This window comes from Calidris pugnax, unplaced genomic scaffold, assembly GCF_001431845.1.
Source record: "Calidris pugnax isolate Ruff unplaced genomic scaffold, ASM143184v1 scaffold273, whole genome shotgun sequence".
In the NCBI taxonomy this organism is placed as follows: domain Eukaryota; kingdom Metazoa; phylum Chordata; class Aves; order Charadriiformes; family Scolopacidae; genus Calidris; species Calidris pugnax.
In genome coordinates, this window is record NW_015094508.1 from 793,663 (window position 1) to 812,483 (window position 18,821).

The 18,821-nt window shown below is 41.6% G+C and overlaps 1 protein-coding gene across 9 annotated transcripts in view; it reads right to left on the minus strand.

The window, feature by feature from the left end:
* Window positions 1-18,821, minus strand: part of ARHGEF28 (Rho guanine nucleotide exchange factor 28) — a 118,475-nt gene that overhangs the window by 57,587 nt on the left and 42,067 nt on the right. For 7 of the 9 annotated variants that reach the window (XM_014965108.1, XM_014965106.1, XM_014965107.1 and 4 more), the window contains exons 7-8: window positions 17,224-17,270; window positions 15,665-15,725 (exon numbers count right to left, since the gene is read on the minus strand). In XM_014965108.1, the coding sequence (XP_014820594.1) occupies window positions 15,665-15,725; window positions 17,224-17,270 (108 nt within the window). Of the gene's footprint in view, window positions 1-3,411; window positions 3,681-15,664; window positions 15,726-17,223; window positions 17,271-18,821 lie in introns of those variants that run through there. The other 2 variants (XM_014965114.1, XM_014965110.1) reach the window with 1 other exon arrangement.

Sequence of the window (18,821 nt, forward strand, 5' to 3'; positions counted from 1 at the left end):
ACATTTTACCAGGCACAAAAGCTTATAAAAATACTTTAACTTTTAAAAAAAAAAAAGACCATCATAGCAATAATTCAAAACATGCTTTGTGTTGGCATAAGAAAATGTATAGCCTTGAATGACCTGTGTCAAAAAATAGCAAGAACATAACATTGCCTGTTTTCCACAAAAATCAAAACTTAAACAATTCTATGAGACAGCACACAGCAAAAGAGAAGTGAAATACATCGACATAAGCAAGCTGAGAGCCAGGAAAGAAATGACAAATTCCATTCTCTAGCTACACTGAATTGTTTTCAGACAGCTCATCGCATTTACCCCCAGCAATCTGAGCAGGGGTTAATGTATAACTGGAAGTAACAGAGCTATGAAGTGACCAAAAAATGCAGACAGCTAAGTGCGTGGGTCATGCAGGACTGCAGAATACTCCTCTAAATACAGAAGCAGTCACCTGAATTTAGAGAAAGAAGCCCACATGCTCCTGGGGAGAGACCGACTGAAGTGGCGTGCACGTCTGTAGATGTGGACCATACAACCAGTTTCAATGGGGGATTTGCATCCCTGATTCAGATGTCTTAGTGCTTCATTCAGACAATGCAACTACTCATGACTGTAAAATTAAGTAAAAATTAATATAAGAATAGCATTACATGGACAGTATAGTGAGGTAGGCTTTGAAGTGCTGCTGTCATAAAGACATTGAACTGTCCTAAATCTATGGAATGGAAATGAAAACACTGCATTTCCTATATACTGCATCAAGTGGATCAGTCATCTGGCTGCTGGAAATCTTACCATCATGTTCAAGATGCAGTCCTAAAGTAGCCTGAGGATAAAGGTAGTTGTTAGTCCTTGACTTTGACCTTTGTTCCAAAAATGTGAGATGCAAGAAAGTGCCCCTTTTCAACATGGGATTCACAGCTCTGACTTCCCTCCCTGAAGCAGGCACCTTACCAACTATATGAACGAATATACAACCAGAAATAAGTTGGTGTCTCATTTTATACAAGGGCACAACAGATAAAATACTTTCCCAAGATATAGGATGCTGGGTTTCAATCAGCACCTCTGCTGGAGTGGATTCAGCACACAACTCCCCCCTCCCAGAACAGTGGGACAGATTAAGCAGAAACAGATATTCTCAGCGGCCTGAAGGTTGATAAAGCCTCCAAAAAGGCTCTGCAGCTACTGCCTCCGAACAGGTAGGACTATGCAGCACAAGGAGAGGGGAGGCCTGCTTTATGGCCATTTCCCATTAAATTACAAAACAAATACCATTGAAAAATCACAAAATAAACACTACTAGGGGTCTTGCAGCAAGGAATAAAATTTAGATACCCACCCCTCCCCAGCCCGATCACTAAGACACAGTCATGTTCACACTCTCTGTTGAGCCTAATTAACCTTTAATCATGCCATGCACACGCAACCTCAGCAGGAGGGAGGGAGTCTGCAATGCATGGCCCCGACAGCGGACAGCCTGCGCTTGGCTCCTGCCAGCCCCCAGGAGTTCAGGGGGAGGACAGGGGCTTCACCACCCAGCCCAAGAGGTCCCTGAGCAGGGACAAAAGCTGAGTTTGGGGCACACGGGGAACTTAAAAACTGAAATCACTGATGCATGTGGTACAAAGTGGGGTGTGAGACTTTCCGCTTCTGCCACAGGAGGTTGGACCAGTTCCCCAGCCTCCCCGGGGGAGCAACCCCAACAGCCTGCTGGAGCACTCAGCACTGGTGCACAGCAATGACTTTGTGGCTTTCGGGGTAGGGTAGGGAGGAGGAATCCCACACCCCTTCCCGCCGGGCACTGCAAGTCTCTTGTTCGCTGAGACTTGAACTCCCACCTGAGGGAAAAGCAGCTGCAAGGTACGTGCCCCACACCTGCGTGCCAGGATCAATTGGCCATGTTTGGATACCACCGGGCAAAAAACATAGATCACCATCACAGATCACAGCCTGCTCTCCCCTTGTAGAGGCAGTTCTCCCAGTCCTGTGGGCAGCCAGGATTTCAATTCCCCAAGCACAAGCGAACCATTAGACTTTTCCACTAAAACATGCACCTTCTTGCTCCAGCAACTTCATATATGATCAGATATATGTGCAGACAAGCCACGTGTGCTGATACACTCTTAATAGCAGGGATGGGAAACAAGATGCAATACTATAGCATGCAAACATCAGGTCTGTATACAGTGCTTTACAACACGTGAAGTATTTTTAAAAAATAATAAATAAAATAAAATAAATAACAGCAACAGTGCCAAGGAGGATGGGTGCAGAGCTACAGCATTTACAGGTAAAATGAGTCCTCATGAGAGATGGAAAGAACACACACCAAGCAACTTGCAACCCATTTCATCTTCTTTGCAAACTGTATCTGCATCTGTACACATTGCAGAAGCTCTTGTACGCTTGGGAAATATTCGATTTCCCCGTGAATAAAAGTAAAAAGTTCAGAAAGTGTTGTGCACATTAAAATGTGCATTCTGTACACATTTTTCACTCTAAAACTAGGTCAAAGTCTCAGTCTGTGTAAACACGAGTCTCCTGGATCATTGACTTTAATGACACAGATGGATCTTACTCCTCTTATTTGGTTTTTTTTCCCTTTCTGAAACAAAAAAAAAGCAATCTTATGGAAGGAATCACAAATTAAAATTTTTTGCCATTTTTGCCTCTTCATCTCTTTGCTTTTAAATGTAGAAAAGATTTAGCTTTCCTCATTAAAGCTTTCAATTATAATTATTCCTAACATAAACTTGCTAGTCAGTGCCTTTCAACCTCCTTAAAATCACCTTTATCATACTCCCAACATTTTCAATGCTTACCTCCCAAAGACTTCTCCACAAAGGATGACAATGTCTAACTGTGCAAAGACAGTAACTGACCCTGCCACCAAAGAGAGTAACTGACCCTTTTGCTTTCTTTTACAGAAAGCCAAAGAGTTCCCTCTTCTTTCTGGTAAGATTTTTTAATGTAATTTAAACAAAAAAAAAAAATAATCCTGTTAGCTGTTGACCCATATTTCAATTACCAAACTCTTCATAAATGAAAACAACTGTAACCAGCAGAGTCTTCTGCAACTGCTGCTATGCCGTGCAGCTCCCAGGGTGTCAAAGCTGCTCAGCGAGAGTTACACATGCAACCAGAAGAAAAAAAAAAAAGCCCTAAGAAAGTAAAGAAATAAAAGCAATTTTAAAGAACAGTACATAATTTGGAGAAAACATTTTCTCCTTATTTAACAAATTCCAACACCAATATTTATAAAAGCATAACTAAGAGTGAAGGAGACTTTTGACAGAAAGAAAATCTTCCTCATGAAAGCTGTTTATAGTCACCTGCACACAACCAGACAATGAAAAGGAAGCAGAGCTATTAAACAAGAGTCATTTAAAAGAAGACAGCTTTTTCTACCTGGTTTGGATGCCCTTCTTCGAATCCTCATTTTAGGTAAGGATGGCCAAGAGTAATTAAAAGGTGAATCAGAGTCTGAATCCATTTTTGTGCTAAATAAACACAGAGCAGATTCCCAAAGTTGCACTTAGTTGTTCTCAATAGCAAGTCAAGTCTAAGAGTGATGTAAAATAAAGGAATGGACAAAGAAGGATCAAATTGCCCACTACACACAGGGGAGGGAGAAGCTGTAAATGTTTGCTCTCTTCAGGCGTCCAGGCATGTAGACAGATCAGGCTGCAAATATTAAGGCAGAAGCAAGGAGGTTAAAGTATGAGAGCTTCGAATGGTGCTGTTGCATCGTGGTCCAAAGCTATTTGAAAGGTCACCGTGTGCCAATGAATCATTAACTCACCTTTCCATTTTGATGTAAATGAAAACAATAGGAGCCGAGTAAGGAACCAGAAAGGAAGTCTCAAAAGTAAACAAACTATTGCAACCTTTTTCAAAGCTTTGTTTCCATGTTAAAAGTGGGGTTTACAAAGACTCTCAAATTAAAGACAGGCAAAATGCTGGAATTAAAGAAGCCAAAGATTAACAGTAAGCTAAAAGCACTAATAAATCTGCTGCACCCTATATTACCGCAGAGCAATACCCCTCCTCTCAGCGTTTACAACTTTGGCAGACCTTGGGATGTTGCAGCTGGAAAAGCAGCGATAACCCACTCAAAATCTGTTGCTCCCATCTTTCTAACTCAAATGAGCCTAAAGCTCAAGTGTTATAAAGAAAGATTACACTGTCATTAGAGGACCTCTCTTTCCAATAATATTTAGTCTGAATAGTATTTTCTCCTTCGCATAGTCACCAAGTTAGACAGTGAATCATAAGGATTTTGTAGAGCTGGCACCTTTACAGCTCTGGTCTAACCTCAGAGCAATGCACAATACAGCTAGTGACTAATTTACAACAAATCCTCCATTCTTATACAGTCTCCCTGAACAACTCGTAGGCAATTAGTATTCAGTAGGAACTCATTATCCCTTCCCCCCACATCTTTACACTACACAAACTACATTTTTTTTTAAACAAGCTCAAATGTGGCTATACAAGAGCTAATACAAAAATAACATGTCCACTGTTTCTTAACCAACTCCACCAAACATTTCTTTTAGTTACCCCACAATGTATGTGTTTTTGTACTCCACATAAAGGAGGAGAGGGAATGTGGATCAGCTTAAATGTCAGTTTTTGGAAGATGATGACATTTGAGCTTGTTAACATTCCTTACTTCACTTCAATTATTTTTCAGGCTGCTGAGGTCTGCAGCGCTACTTCTGTATTATGTTTCAAGTGATTCCTTAATCCACATTTCAGTCGGAGATAACAATGTATTTGTTGAAAGAAAATAACGCAATTCAAATGCAAATTTAACTCAAAACCCATTAGAAAAATATCTATCAGGTTTTCAGGGATAAAATAATTATTATACAAGCACTTCATAAAGAGCACAAATTACATAAAACAAAGTTGAAACGCATCATTGTTCTGCCCTTCCCTTAACTGAAGTTCTGCCAGCTTTGTTAGGCCTGAAAAGAATAATTCACCCCAGACACTGGAAGCCTTAGACTTTCACTTTAAATATTAGACACTCCCATAGACTTTGTTTGATTTATATATATAATTAACAGCCCCAGGGAATTACAACGGACAATAGATGACTGAAAATACAGAGAGGATATAAATCCATGCTTAAAGCATCCACTTCAAAATATCTCCACTCTCTGGAATGTCAGGTTCATATTGCACTGATAAATCCTCTGGGCATACAGGAATGCAGGCGCTGACGTACACCTTCCCACCTGCACACCATCCAGGGCATTCCCCTGCCTCCCATCGTGGCTGCAGTTTGAGAGGAAAAGAAAGGACGGAGCATATTTGTTGGATAACTTGTTCACTTAGGAAATGTCTGCAACATAAAAGATTTCCCCTCTAAGTAGCAGTTTTCCCTACCCAAGTGTACACTCGTGCTTGTCGGGTGGATGTAACACTAACTGGAATAAAAGTCTTAATTTCAGACAAAAGGCAGCGCTCCATGGGAAAACAGCAATTCACATATAGAGAGCACTGTATGTTTTAAAGTGGCTGTTAAATTTCACACCTTTCGATTTTTCAATTATCCCTTTCTTCTGCCTTATAAGAAGCAGTAAATTCTGCTTACTTCTGTGATACCTCCATTTGTGAATCTTTTCTCTAAATTGATTGATTCAGGCTTTTTTCACTTATACATTCAACTGAAATACACTTATTCACTCCCATTGGTCTTCCTGAACTTCTGCTTGGTCCAGGGATGGATAACTAGAACTGAACAAAACACTCATAATGCAGAAATGCAGCCAATGTATTTAATGGCATTAAAATATTTTACATGCCGAGACATTTACTTTGCTGAATGACCTCTGTACACTGCATAAATGTTTTCACTGACTGCTCAGTTATTACCTGCTCTCTCCATTAAACTAGCAGCATTCATTTAGAACCTTCTAATACAAATGAGCAATTAAGGATTGTTTAATTTTTCAACAGCAGCCCTATTACATAACACTCGGAGAATCCTGCTACTAAACTTCTGCTGTGATAAAACCCTGACCATGCACTCCTGCCGTTTACCCTCTATTTCTTGGGCAAGCTCTTAGGCTTTTCACCCACTTATTGCAATCTCCCTTGCACAGGAGTTTGTCAATGGCAGTCTGAAAGCACAGATAAATTATCAACCTTAACCCCTATTTCTGAAGGGTTAATTGAATATCACTCATGTTATTTGCTCCATTTGGGCATTGTGGAAGACCACTTTTTTCTAGTTTATAAAATTGCTTTATGTGGACGTGAAAGACCTCATGCTGCTTTTTGCCAAAGAAGAGCTTTGCCTTATTGTCTTTGGCTAAAAATATTTTTCTTCCCCATTCTTGCACTTTGTGGGATGATCCAAACCACTTTTCACCTGCCACTCTTTGTTTCCAAAGTGGTGGCATTTGCATGCAGCTGGCACAGAGATCTGGCAGCTTATGAGATAAAAGGTGCTTTCTAGCTGGAAAATATTAACCTTACTTTCCACTGAAAAAATGTTTTCAATTATGTATACCAAGGTATAGATGTGAAGATAAAGAACAAATGGGTTTTTTTGTGTGCATTACCTAAGGCTAACGCTTTCGATAAATAATGTAATGCCTTAAATTCTTTCACCCAAGGCTTGCCAAAACACATCCGTATGATAAAAATGTTTTTGAGATATTACAGTCTATTGTCTATTGTCTGATGGTTCCTGCGGCTCGCGGCAAGACAGAAGGAAGCAGAGGAAAGTCATCAGCATCCGCAGTCCCCATGGAACGGCAGTGTTGCCTCCCCGGTGCACTCAGAGGACAGCTCTGCAGCACAGAGCCGGTGTGCTCCCCCTCCTCAAACACCCCTAAACCATGGGCTAGCAGCTGCCTCTCTCTCAGGCAGACCAGAAGCCAACCACTCTGGGCCCAGTGTCCCCTCCCCAGGTGGAGAGGGGATGTACACAGGATGGATGGCAAGCAGGGCTACCAACCCCAGAAATAGCGCTGGAGGGGGTCAGTGTTGGACACACAGGTGAGATGACAGCTGCCTGGATAACAGCTCTGCCAAAAATGTCCTGCCTGGTTTGCTCCAGGCACAGTCTTCCCTGACATTAGGGATGAAGTTTATTCCCCCCAGCTTGGTTCTGCCCCAAGACTGCAATCATTTCCCAAAGCTGTGGAGAAGGCTCTGACAAAGAAAGATAGTGTAGAAAGGGATAGATGATCTTCTTTACCAGCCTCTGTGACCCATAGGCACACTTGGCTTTCCTACCTTCTTCACTCCATTTTTTGTATTAATTAGAGCCCATCTTCCCACAGGGAGAATCAGCCAGCCTACCTGGACAAAATATCTGCATTACCGTACGTCAGGCTTAACAATCACGTTGAAAACTTAGCAAACGTGAATTAAAAGCAACGTTACCAACAGCGATAGCAAAACGCTATCAACCAGACCCCACACACCAACACCCTCCAACTCTTAACACTCCTTCCACCTGCCCACAACAATGTGCATACTGCTGCCCACAACAGCCTCACTGGTCTTCTAGGATGCCTTGCCACACACGTGGTTTTTACCAGCTCTCTTCTCTGCCAGACACCTGGGTCTTTCTTATGAAAGTTTATACCAGAATAAGTCAGAAAAACTTTGCCACATCACTGTTCTCTACCTCTCCCCTTCCCAAATCATTGAAGAACCAATCATTGAAAAACACAGAACCAGGCCCAAATCCTTAGGGTTTTGGCAGATGACCTCCCCCACTTGTTTTTATGATCTCCCTTATTGCTAAATTTCTGATGGGCGGCTCATGCATTTGGTTGAGGGAAACGGCCCATTTATTTCCTTATTTTGTGAGCAGAGACCTGTTGAGGCCTCCCACAAGTAACACAGCAGCTTGGGATTTAAATTGTTCAGCAGTGAATCCCATAATGTCCCGGCAGGCAGTCACTGCCCATCATCACTGCCCGATGTATGACAGCCCACCTCTCTCACTCACTGGCACCCTGCGGCAGGCTCCAAATCCCATGTCACCTGCAGGGGATAGGTCTGGAAAGGGTAAGGAGCAGGGAAGGGGAAGAAGGAACAGGGACTTCTTGCACTGCACACTTTCTATTGCAAACATGCCTGCTTCCCACCATTTCAACCCCAATAAAGCCACAGGTTTCAACAGGCTGAAAGATCGTTAGTATCCAGCATCACAGAGTCTCTTCCTGCCACTACCAGTTCAAAACAGCAGATTTTGCTTTCCTAGAGAAGCATGGTCCTGGGTGAATGCAGGTATCACACCCAGGCGTGTTTGGACATGAGATTAAGTGGCCCTGGCCCCATCAGACCCCACACCTCCCGCTCACACCACTCCTTGTGCAGGTGTTCTCCATGCTTCCATTCAAACGGCTGATGAGAAAATCCACCCACACCCGAGACCCCTTTTCTGTAATGAGTGTCTCCTATGGATGCTGTTTAGACAGATACCAGAAATATTAATGAAAAATACAGAATAACGGTACAGTACTATAAATTTGGGTCAATTTTTTATTCACTTATTTGTGCAGTTTCTTGGACACTAGCCTGGAAATGAGCACAGAACAGCTGCTGCCTTCACAGACACCCCGCTGAGAGCCACAGGCCATCCTACCCGTCTCTGAAAATGCTGTTCTACACAGACCCCCAAGTTTACTGAAACATTCGGCAGTCACGGCAGGCTGCAGGAGAAGCAGAGTCAGTTTGTGTGTGCCGCTTTCTGCATTGCTTTAAGCTAGACTGCCGGTCCAAGGGGTTGTGTGCTCCACTGTGTTTACTTCCACATGGATATGTCCTTTTACCAGCCCCGGACAGGGCACATAGAATCACAGTGCTGCTGCAAACCATCTAGACTGAGTGGAGACTATGCCATCTAAGTTTATACCTGTTCCCCTGCAGGTATATTTCTAATTACAAAGTGAATCATGAAATTAATTTTTAAGGCTGTTCTTTTAATGGTATCTTTGAAATCAAGCTGACAACTACAGTTAGAACAGCTACAATAACACTATCATGTTTGTGATATTCAATGAATGATGCATTATCCTACGAAGAGTTATTAGCCATAGGTACCTCTTTTGAAAAGCAACTGTTTGTAAGTGGTGGCACTTAACTCTTATTTCTTTGATAAACTAAAGGAGCAACGTATCTTTAAAAATTTAAGAGAAGCAGCTTTGAACGCTAGTACTGCAAGACCCTTGGAGAACACCCAAGAGACTGGGATGAGGAAGAGCTCAGAGCTGCCTCAAAGCTGAGGCAAAAATGTGACCCACGTCCAATCCTCACACAATGTACCTCCAAAGAGCCAGTGGGAATGCACACTGCATTTCCTCAGGCTTTGTCCCAAACTCTTCATGTTGTCCAGGTCACTGTCCTGCTGTCAGGATTTCACAGTGTTCCTCCACCTCAGACCTTTCTGCTTCATGACTGATTGCAGATTATTTTTTTTCCCTTTTTTACTGCATTGTTCACCTGACGTGGTTTAGCATAACAAGCTCAGTTTAGGATAACAAGCTCATTAATACTACTTTCACGTGACAGCGGTCGGTATGCCCTGACTCTTGAAACAACCACTAAGCCCTTCCAACAAAGTACATAAAATAGATAATTTGCCTAAATGCTCTCCTTGTCCAGTATCTATTCACATCAAAAGACTAGCTGGGGTTATGCAATACAAACGTGGACGGAAAGCTCATTGCTTTTTGTCTCATACCCTGATGAAAAGCTCCCTTGAGTTTATTTGCAAAAGCTTGAGAACTAAGGGCTAGAGTCAATAAAAATCTCTTCCTGGTTTCGGCTCCATGGAGGCCTGTGCGAGCCCCAGCAACATGGAGAGCACACATGGCCTCACATGAAAGCAAACCCAAGTTTAACTTGGACCTCACTCCTACTGAAGATTCGCCAATGACTTGGTTGTTGAGTCTACACTTAACGCTGGCAGGCTGCACTGCCAAAAAGTTCACCAAAGACCCATCTCGTTAAAAATCCAATTTTCCATGTTTCAGGGAAGACTTCAAGGGAAGGGCTGCCTCTCAAGGAGGAAGAAAGCTGAGAAATGTGTTCATGTGTGTACTTTTAAGACTGCAACTGTTTTCTTCACAATGTATTCCTGGATTATATTTCACATTTAAAGAGTAACTTGACATTAGATATATCCCAGATTGTTTATTTATGTTAGCATGAAATGAGACTGGGCAGAAGACAAGCAAAAGAGCTTATTTAAACATCAGAAAAAAGGAGCCTCTTTTTGAAGGATCATTTTGTTGAGCAAATTTGTTTTGGATTTTAAGCAGAGGAGGAGGACAAGTTCTGGGAAGCCAGACAGCACATGTTTGTAACTTGTTCATTTTTCTTTCTGTCTTCCTTTTTGAGGTTAACTTGAATTATAATGTCTCAGAAAATCAAGAGTGGAGGAAACTCCAAGAAACAAGAACAAGCTTGTTTTAGTGCCTAATGCTGCTTCTTCCAGATTTCTCCACAGCTTTTTAATTAAGCTCAGTTCAGGCTCACATCCCAGGAAGACTTCCCACATCTTCTGTAGGTCTCAACTATCCTGTAATCTTCAATATTTAGCTGTTTATAGACACTCCAAACAACCGAGAATACTTTTTATCTACTGAAATAAACTACTGCCATGTTTAAAGGTTGTTCAAAGGTTGTTTCTGGCAGGACTCTGACAGATCAACCCCAAGTTAAGCCTCTCTTCTGCAAGGTGCAAGGAACCATGCAAAGGTTTTGCAAAAGTAAAACTAGCAACATAAAGATCTCTGAAAGCTGCAGCAAATAAGGGCAGAGTGCAGTTGCCACAGTCATTAGCTGCAGCCATAACTCTGCAGTTTTCTTCAGCTATTACTTTTCTCTGTGATTTTCAGACCACCTACCTAAAATGAGACTGAAAATGAATTTTTAACACAGTCTCTTTTACAACAAACTGACCTTCCAGGACTTCTTCAACAGAACCAGTCTGAGTATTTGCACACCTACAGTCATCCAAGTATTGCAGTGCCTCTTTCTACCTTCACTCTCTATGGTCTTTCTTTGTTTCAGGTGAAAAAAGGAGACACAGGAAAAAGATAAGTGACTTGCCCAGGGCCCCACTGTAAACCCGTTATGGAGAGAAACTGAAGCAAAAGAGAGGAACAAAAGCAAACAGGAGCTCCTGGACTATCGATACTACTGCTGGATCACCCCACCTCTCAAGGCATACAAAAGGGAAAGACAGGATTGAAAACTGCCAGGAGAAGATAAAAATGACAACAAACAGAGAAGATCTACAGAGCCTTAATCACAGGACTACTGTAACTATCTCAAATAGGCAACACTTAACATGTAGCTTTCACTTTCAGCTATCAATCAATTATTTCCTGTAGTTCCAATGTCAAAACAGGCACACTTGGCTAGAAACACTTCCAAATGCAAACATTCTGCACACCAAAAACCAAAAGTAAATTAAAAGAGTGAAAGATGTGACTGCAATAAGTAGAAAAAATAGTAATTTCACAGACTTAACAAAAACTGTACAAAGGCAGGACTCCAGACAGAAGGACCATGCTTTTTTTCTATCTTAAAAAAACTACCGATCTTTTTAAGTCTTACCAACCATGGCAAGGAAATCTAAAAGAACAAAACAGCAACATTGAAACCAGATTTTTCTGCAGATTACAGTGCAGCTCTACTGGTTTACACAGAGAAGATCATAACGTTCTGTTCCTGAAACTGATCTCTGGTTAAACACTGATTTCTGTGGAACCATGAAAATCAAAGGGCAGACTTTACTAAAAATGTTTTGTAGCTGCCTAGTCCCATTCAGCAAACTGCCAAAAATTTGGCATCAGTATTTTTATCTCTTGAAGTGCAAAACGTGGCTTGCAGAACTTTTTCACCACTGGCAGAGCAAACAGAATAGATTAGACAGACACCACTAGGTCATTGGCACTGTAACTAGGAGAGCAGAGAAAATATTTTGAAAAATTAACATCATCCTGCCTTCCTGAAGTTTAGGGGAATAAAAAAAAAAAAAAAAAAGCTCTATAAAAGCTCTATTTCCTTGGAAGAAAAACTGGAGGTTAGATTTTTCTTATTGGAAAAAAGAAACTTTTGCAGCTTTATAAATGGGCTTGTGAATGTCCTCTTTCTAAACTAGCTATGCAAAACAGGAAGGAATTATAAATGTTTAAAAACACATGCCCAGTTAAAAGTGTCACATGCCCAACAGTAACAGCATTCAGCTGTCACCTCCTAGATTCTCTCCCAAAATGTACAGGGTTGCTGACTCTGAGGATGACAATGCCTGGCAATAATACATATGCTTAATACTGAAAGGAAAAAAAAAATCCTTTTTTTGTTGCTTTCCATTTTGTTTCTTTCATTCACTCTCCTCAACTGGATATGTTTTTGTCTCTCAATCTTTCCAGTGTGTTTTCTTTTGATATTTTTTTTTTTTCTCTTGTAAATACAAAACAGATCTCTGACAATTTCCAAGAGAGACAGAGAGAGGGGGAAAAAGACTGGCAGGTGTGACTAGCACTGAACTCTGGAGACTCCATACAAATCCCTGTTCTGCCTGGCTTAGCATCATGTTGTGCCCCACAGTTCACTTCTATTCTTTCAGTTCTTGAATATGGCAAACCCAAAAACCATCGTCTGTAGTTCACATGGCTTTTTATTGGCCCATCCCCACACTCACAGGGGCGGGACCTCAGGGGATCTCCAGTGATCCTGCAGGACAAGAAGCCTCTTGCACGAAAAATGGAACTACAGTTCTCAAAACTCAAATGCAAGGCTCAAATGGTGCCTAAGGCAGCAAGGTCCCAACCCAAAAATGAAGAGGACAGGGAGCAAGGAGAATTGGTACCCTTTCAGCATCCTATTGACTAGTGTGCGCGGCCCTGCTAAGATACTCCCCAAACTTTGTTGGGGATGGGGAAAGAGACAGAATGGTCAGTATGCTTAAAAAGGAAGGCTGGGGAAGAAAACGGAGAGCAGGAATAGCAGAGCCCTTCCAGCAGTGACTGCTTCTTTATAGGTCCCTTCCAACCCAAACCATTCCATGACGAGACTGATTTTTGGTAAAAGTTTCTAAAAGCAAGAACCATGTGGAAAAAGAAGTGAGAAGCAGAAATGGGGCAATTTTTAACCATTTAAAGAGCACTCACATTCTCGCTCTTAGAAGTCCCCTGATTTATGCATCGAACTTCCTAGTGAGACTCCAGTTTGCTCATTTCTATTCATTCTTCTTCACTCAACCCCCCTTAGCTGCCTTCCCTCTTCCTCTCCCCCACTGTCAACCATTTTAACTTCTCTCCTTATTCCCCACTGTGTGCTTTTCCTGCCAAAAACATCGCCATTTAAGAACATTGCCAAGCAAACAATTTTTTAAAAAGTAGTTTAAAATAATCCATAGTAATAAAACTATGATATTTAGCAATATGGTTATGAGTCAGGTTAGAACATATACTGATTTTTTACATACAAACAAACCAACTTAAGCCAATTTATAAATTACTGGTTGTCACCAAACTCTATTTCCATAATTCTTCGTCACTCCCCACTTCCACCTTTTTTTGCACTCACTCCCCAGCCTGAACTTCATCCCCATCAGATCTCACACACAGCGCTGACTGGAAGCCCTCTAGACCCTGCTGAGGTCAATGGCAAAATCCCATCAGATGTCTATATTACAAGCATTTCAGCTAACTTGAGGACGCAACTGGGAGATGGGCAAGGAGAAGCTACGGTGCAGCCAGAAGTGAGTCCATGCTCCAGGCCTTACACAGGGCAACCAAATCCTCAGTTACAGTCACTTACTTCTAAAACAAGTAAAACCAATTTCACTGCAGCTTCTCCACAAACAAGTCAACTTCTTAACACGTACTACAAGGTAATTAGAATTTAGGGAAGAAAGAGAGGGTTGATTGTTTTTCAGATAAGAGGTACAACCGGGAATTTTTCTTAGTTTAGCACAAGCTGAGTCTGTGCTCAGGACAAAAGGTATTAATATATATGTGTATAGGTACAGTCATATGTATACATACACATTTATATCCATATTTATAATTTTATTTTATACATATATAACATGCCTAAGAAGATACATTTAAATCAAATTTTAAGAACCTAAATCTTGTTCTAGGTTGTATGCAAATTTACCAATTTTGTTTTACCCCAAAAGCTCCTCTAAGAATCTACACTCCACAACTCCTAACTAGCTGTATGAACCATGGCCAAAGTCATTTGCTTGATCCCTGCAGAAGCCTCAGGACCTACTGCAGCTGCCCATCCAAGCATCAGAGAGGAGACTGAGCTGGCCTGGAGCCAAAGGGCCTGGCTCCTGTTCCAGCTGTCACAAACACCACTGTGCAAAGGATGCCTTAGAAGGAAAAGGCATTTCAGGGATAAGAAAAAGAAATAATCAGCTATAATTTCAGGGTGGGGAACTTCCACTCTATCAGCTTTCAAGCTACCTTATGTTCCTTCCAGACCATATAACTGGAGCAGATGTGGCTTCAGATTAGCAAACCATAATCACTCTCCAATGGCTCCACACCCTCCTACACTGAGACCGTCCAATAATTTGGTCTTGCTTGACAAAACAGATTTGATCATATGGGCACACATCTCACGTACGTGCACTGTATTTTTGTGCAAGGCAAGGACTACTATGCTGTCCTATGCTTAAAAAGCACTGAAGTCAGGATAACTTTGAATAATAGTATTTTTGCTACTACTCTGAATTCCCATCTGCAGCTCCCGTATTGCCTGCACAGGAGACTGAGGCAAGCATGATTAAATGGTTGAAATACTGATATTTGGCATAACAATGACTAGAAAAATAGATAACTAGATTACGATTTTAGGAAGAGATTATAAAAATAATCTGCCAGCTTCTTACCTTATGACTGTGTCTCTGAGTTTACATCAGCTCCTTTCCCTCTAACATATAACCTCCCCATCCATGCACGCACATCGCCTCCTTTTCCACACACACAGAGCAACTCTTCATTTTGCAGCCACAAAGTTTGCATATGGGTTGTCTGAATGCCACCATCTGGGCTGTTCTTTCTGAGCTCAGCATTGGACCACAGGCAAGTGATGCCAGCCTGGCATGCTCTGCCTGGCACAGCAGCTCCCACTGGCAGAGCTTAGTAACTCGTTGTCTTTTTCTGCCTTGCTGTGCTTTGCATGAGCCCATGTTTGCACATTGTGCCTGGAGCTCTCCCCAGACTTGAAAATGCTCACCTTTCCTTTTGAGTTTCAGCCTCCAAATGTACCATCTACTGCAACTGGCTGTATCCTCCTAGCAGCCCCACAACTAACTCACCACTGTGGCACCTAGACATTTCTACATGTTTAATTTCATCTTCAGTCACATGAATTGGCTCTATCAGAAGACATTTTCAAGACTGTCGTTCCTACAACAGCTAATATACTACTGAAAAATCCTAGAGTATCATGATACTGTTGGATACACCACCTATTCATACTAGAGGCACTCTGAAAGAGGTTCCCTCTCTGACATAACTGATTGATCTCTTGCCAAGCTAGGCTGCAACGTCAATGACCTTTACCTCTTCTAAACAAATTGCCTTCTGTGTATTTGGCAGCACAGTATATACCAATAGCTTTTGGGAAGTCAAAATTATTAATTCTTTCTTACCTATGCCCAACAGGACAGGATCTTCATTTTCTTTAGAAGGAACCACAGAGTCTTGGAAAGGCTAGAAACAAAAAAAATTGAGCTATATCTTTGAAGGCAAATAGTTGCATTCGTGCTGAGTTAGAAGCTGCACTATAGGCTTTCAGAATTCAGTTCAAACACTATCAAACAGCAGTCACTTCATTTTAGCCATTTTAATAAATTCAACAGATGCAGCATGCCACTCCCAGACTCAAAAGACAAGCACATAAACCCTATGGACTCAAACCCCAAATATAATGGAAGAAGAGACCAAACAATCTCTCTTTCCATGCAAACTCCACTTTTCAGCCTGCTTTTCTCTTATAAAGTTTAACTGTGCCCTGACTAGCCAATATACAGTGTTTTGGAGGAAAGAGCAATGCATTTCTAAGATGCCTCCCCCTGTAATGCCTGAGCTGTTCACACCTGTGGAAACATCAAAGGTCAGTTCATTCTTTAGAGAGTCAACTATGGCCCTTCTGCTAGAACAAAACAAGAGACAGTCAATATGGTACTTTTCCCCCAGCAACACTCATGAGCTGCAGCACTCCACCCCAACATAAGTTTTCAACATAGACTCCAAACTGCAGGCATACTGCAGAATTATAATTCTGAGAAGACACAGATAACAATAGCAACATGTGAATCCCAAACAACTAAAAATTTAAGAAAACCCCAAAACTAAAGAGGTCATCACTTTTATAATAATGACCTAACAAAAGTGGCACTCAAACAACATCCCACTAAATTCAAACGATATTTTAAAAAATCAATAGTTATTGGCTATTAAGAAGGTATCACTATTACCAGATTTGCCAGATTTTACCAGATTTTGCTTCTCTCAAATCATTATTTTAGCTTCATACCCCCTTAAGCTAATAAGCAAGCTCCTGCTTTAAAAGGTGATTAAAAAACACTGAGACAAAGATTTTCTGTTTTGTAAACAAATACACATAAATAAAAAGCAGAATATAATACTAGAGATAGAATACACCTGACTAACCATAATGGGACTTCTCACAAACATTGGTCCCCAAAAAAAACTGTTAGATACTTCCATGTAGAAGGCAATGGGAACTGCCATATTTTTTACACCAAGCATTTTTCCCAGTTAAGGACTCAGTTACCCACAAGGTCTCTCTCGAAGACTAACTCCTCAGATGTAATGAATCATGCTGTTTCAAGGATGAGGCTTTGTGCGAGACAGGCTGTGCTCCCTTCAGACTGGCAGCTGAACTGCAAGCTCCCTGAAGGCACTAGGGTTTGCCATAAACACGAGAGCTTTCTGGTCCAAAAGCAGAGTTTGCTTCTCCAGCCCAGCCTTCCAGCCCACAACCACGTAACAGGTTCCTTCAAATAATAATCATCTATACACATAACTATTCCCACAGGATAGGAACAGGCAGGAAATGTTGTCTGGCAGGCATTAGTCACTTTATTCATTTGTTAGCACTGGGAGGTGCTCAGATAGCCAAACAGAGGTTGCTGCTTCCCAACCTAAATGAAGCTTAGGTGTTTGTATAAGGAGAAATCTGTACCTTCATATCCTCCTGGGACAATCCATCAGATGCCAAGTTCACAGGACCTATAAAGGCAAAGATTCCTACCTTTAATAACAAGCAAATTCAGTTTGGGCCTGCTTTGGTTCCTGCTGCTGGTCTCTCTGCTTTTTCAAATAGGAGGGGGGACACAAGGAATAGGCAAACAGGCTGGCAAGCAAGGAGAATGGACATGGGCAGCCCATGCCTCTCCCAACAGCGGTGTTCCCGTGGGCAGCACGCGAGCTGGATGTACAACAAGCGCTAGGCCATTGTCACAGTTACATTCGGCCTAGGCAAGCACAGCCATTTATCAGCCAGCTGCTGACTAACTCCCACGCGCTCAGAACCTCAACAGTTCTAGCGCCATGCCCTCACCCCAGCAGCTGGGCTCTGCTTTTCTTTTGCAGGAGTTTCACGCCATTTCTGAAATTAGACCTTGCATTTTCATCCCTATAAGTAAAGAAATAACTTCATTTCTGTCACACTTGGTTTTTTTTTTCACGGTTTCTTCCCAGGACTGTGGTGGAGGACAGAGCACATGCAAAACAAGGTCCACACTTTGCAAGTTTTGCCTGAACACAGCCTCAAGGACTACTGTGAAACAGCAAAGAGGAATAATCTGGCTAGAGAAATGCAAATGAACACCAGTATCACTTGGGCTTCCAGGAACGTTATTATTTAGTAAATATTTTTAAAATAATAATAATTATATAGTCAGAGTTATGTTGGTAAATATGTTTCACTTTATATTGAATATTTCAACTCAAGATTCACATCTGTTCTTAGGTACACGAATCCCTCTCCATTCTCCAGCTCCTGCAAATAGTTAAACTAAGTATGACTCGGAAGCCAGTATAGGGTAGTTTAGGGGACTGCTTTGAGGAATGTGGGGTTTTGGGACCTCTGTCTTGTCTTGGCATTGCACAAAGCCTATACTCAAGTTTTATAAAAACCAGCTGCATCAATATATCTTTGGAAAAACAATTCAAAGGCAGCTGCCTATTACCTAAATTGCACAATCTTCAGCAGCACCACCACTATCTAACTTGCAGGTCTCTGTGAGATGAAGTCCTGGGATGCAAGTACGGGCCCACTGCAATCAGTGTGCCTGTTGTCCCTGAACTCAGCAGTGCCCATGGACACTGGAAAGAGTCAGGACAGGGTCCATGCTGAACAGTATCTCAATCGTTAATTTTTAATTAATCCACCTTCTTTAATCAACCTTCCGCAGCAGTTACATATATACCTCCCCTTGCATTCTAATAGAGTGCTGTCATAGAGCACAAAATCACTAGTGCCGTCAAACAGAGCATCCTAGGCATCACCCTTCAGCTAGAAGGAACAAACTATTTCTTCTGTAACTTTAACTGCAGAAACTTACTTTAGAAGTTTCAGTGGGAAGGTATATTTTACAGTATTGCCACACGATTGGCGTTATTACTCAGATTCACAGTTTGCAGAAATAAAAAGCTGTTTGCTTTATATCTAATATTCTGCAGAAGCAAATGGCTTATCCTCCTGATATCAGTATTCAGTCAGCTCATGGGCATGGAATTTCAAGGTCAGAAAATTAAAAAAAAGCACAAACTACCAAA